This window comes from Pteropus medius, unplaced genomic scaffold, assembly GCF_902729225.1.
Source record: "Pteropus medius unplaced genomic scaffold, Ma_sr-lr_union100, whole genome shotgun sequence".
In the NCBI taxonomy this organism is placed as follows: domain Eukaryota; kingdom Metazoa; phylum Chordata; class Mammalia; order Chiroptera; family Pteropodidae; genus Pteropus; species Pteropus medius.
The window spans coordinates 4,300,809-4,303,744 of NW_024348242.1; the positions used below are offsets into that span (position 1 = coordinate 4,300,809).

Genomic DNA, 2,936 nt, shown 5'->3' on the forward strand with positions numbered 1-2,936 from the left:
ACCACCATCATCACCACCATCATCATCACCATCACCACCATCATCATTGCAATGTCCTGATATCTGTGCCCAGCACTGTCTTCACAGAGCCGTGACACTGGTCCTCACGTTACTTGCATTTCACCAACCAGGACGCTCGGCGGTCACAGTCACAGCCTAAGGGGCCAAACGGGGAAGCCAGGCGCTCACAGAGGCTGGGCCCCCTCCTGGCCGTGTCACCTGGGGGAAGTTACTTGGGCTCTTTGTGGCTCGGGTTCCTCATTAGCAAAACAGGGATGGTGACAGGACCTGCCTCATGACACGTGCAAAGCGCCCAGTGAAACGAGCCGTCGTTTCTGTTCACGTTTATATTGCGTGCGTTTTTTTTACAAGGAGATGTATAAATTGAGACCCGCTTTTAAAATGAATTTTGGCGGCTGAAGGGGAAGGTCCCATCCCCGTTCTGGCACGTTCTGGCTGCTTCCTTTACCTTCTCTGTGCTCCGGTTCCCTCCTCCGGGTGGTGCTGAGCTTTAGCTGTGGAGACCCTGAGGCCCTGGCTCCTCATATGTCGCTGCCATGGCCGGCTTCATTTTCTCCTTACTGTCACGAGCTGCTCTTCCATTGGCGGGGCCCCAGCAGCGCCCTGCACCCCCGCCCCCAGAACCGCTGCCGTTCCCTGGCTCTCCGCACGCCCACGTCACCTCCTGGCGGCACGGGTGGGACAGCAGCCTGTGTCTCCTCCCCCTGCAGTCCGTGGGCTCTGTCTACAGTGGCCTGATGCAGGGAGTGGGGGCCGCCGAGAAGGTATTCGAGTTCATCGACCGGCAGCCGACCATGGTGCACGATGGGAACTTGGCCCCTGACCACCTGGAGGGCCGCGTGGACTTTGAGAACGTGACCTTCACCTACCGCACTCGGCCCCACACCAAAGTCCTGCAGGTGAGATGGGGGCTCGAGGCCTGCTCAGACCGTCCTTCCCCCTCATCCCGTGTCTCAGGCCGCTGCCCGCCAGGCTGTGGCCCCGCCTCGCGGGGCCTGGGTGCCAGTCGGGGAGGACCGATCATTACCAGGAGGGTGGTGTGGTAGGTGTCGTCCCCAGGGATGATGTGACAGTCAAGGGGGCTTCTCGGAGGAGGTGCCATTTGAGCTGAGACCCGAACAAGGAGCAGGAGCCAGTCAAGTGGCTCTCTGCTGAAAGAACATTCCAGGCGGAGGAAACAAGTACGAACCTGCTGCCAGATTCTAGAAAGGAGAGCCTCAGGAGCGGGCAGCGCCCAGCCACGCGTGGCAGAGGGGCCAGGGGTGCGCTGGGCAGGGCGTCTGCTTGCGTCCGGGGCCAGAGCGTCTGAGCCGACGGCCCACGCCGTGTCTGCGTGTTCCTTGCAGAACGTCTCCTTCAGCCTGTCCCCGGGGAAAGTGACCGCCCTCGTGGGGCCCTCGGGCAGCGGGAAGAGCTCCTGCGTCAACGTCCTGGAGAACTTCTACCCGCTGGACGGGGGCCGCGTGCTGCTGGACGGGCGGCCCGTCGGCGCCTACGACCACAAGTTCCTGCACCGAGTGGTACGTGGCCGCCTGGGCCACCCTCCTTGCCCTTCTGTGTCTGAGCTTCGCCCTCGTGGGCTGTGACGAGAGCCTCAAAGAGTGGCCACCCGTGCAGCACCACCCAGGTCAAGAGGTAGAGCATTCGGGCACCCCAGCAGTCTCCCCAGAGGTCCCCCCGGAAGCAGCAGCTCACCCGACTTGTACGATCTCAGTCCTCTCTTGCTCTTCCTTTGCTTCTCGGTCCCCGTGCGCCTCCCCACGCGGCGCAGCCGTGTTTCTCCCCCTGGCTGCAGTCACGGCATGTGTCCCCGTCCGCGTCTTGCTGCTTCCACTCACCGCGACTCGTGAGTCATCCAGGCTGAGGCCGTGGTGTCGGTCCCCGTGTTTTCGTTGCTGGAAGATAATCCGCTGGGTAAACACGTCACACCCTAGTTCCTCATTCTGCTCTTAATGGACGTTGGGGTGGTTTCCTGGTTTTTACTGTCACCGAGAGTCCTGTCGTGGACAGTTTGTTCATGCGTCCCGGCGTACACAGGTGTGTCCTCCCCAGAGAGGATGCACAGCCAACTTCAGTCGTTACTGCCGTGATAGTTTCTGTCACCAGGATGATGGCCACCCCGCTTTACGCTCCACTGGGCGAGAGTGACAAAGTCGTGTCCAGTACTTAAGGGACCACACAGCTTTTGGTGACCCTTACAGAACAGGAGTGTCCACCCCGACCCTGCACCAGCGTAGGGCGGGGACACCCCAGACGGCTCAGCAGGTCGTGCTCGGCACCAGTAACATCAGCTCTTAAGGGGGCGCCACTTACATCCTAACATGAGTTAAACCAGGGGAGGGCCAGGGGGTTGGCACCAAGGTTCCAGTTCTGGGAAGCGGCGGAGGCCACAGACTGTGAAACCTGCCCACCCATGTGCGCATCACCAGCGGGAGGAGGCGGGGAGCGGTCACAGGTGTGTGGCCCCTGGGCAGAGCCGTTCAGACAGGTATCTTCCGATGGCTCACGGCTCACGCTGTCAGTCCTGAATTCTCGCCAGTTGGAGAGCGTGGGTGGGGAGCTCGGTGTGGTCTTTCGCATTTTCTTCCCCAAGACCAAAGGCCTTAAGCGCCTTTTCAGGTGGCTGTTACAGACCGCCACCTGGATTTCCTCTTTTGTGAGTACCTTCTCTTAAATTTAAAATTTTAGGTTTCGTAAACCTCAGACAGTAAAAATGCGAAGGTCTAACCATGTTCCCGTGTTGAGGAAACTTCGTAGCTAAGGCATGAGTGTCGCCTCCCTCCACCCCACACCACGGAGGTGACCGGGGCCAGCAGTTCAGGAAATGTCCCTTCCAGCCCATCTCCTTTCTTTATGTAAATGTATCAGTGTATAGAGGCACATGTATCGTTTTTGAAACAAATAGAATCATGCTG

General features: G+C 59.6%; 1 protein-coding gene across 2 annotated transcripts in view; it reads left to right on the forward strand.

Annotated features, from left to right (window-relative positions):
* ABCB9 (ATP binding cassette subfamily B member 9) overlaps positions 1-2,936 on the forward strand; it is a 26,315-nt gene that overhangs the window by 17,230 nt on the left and 6,149 nt on the right. For both annotated transcript variants that reach the window (XM_039879317.1, XM_039879318.1), the window contains exons 8-9: positions 732-920; positions 1,368-1,541. In XM_039879317.1, coding sequence (XP_039735251.1) covers positions 732-920; positions 1,368-1,541 — 363 coding nt within the window. The remainder of the gene's footprint in view (positions 1-731; positions 921-1,367; positions 1,542-2,936) is intronic.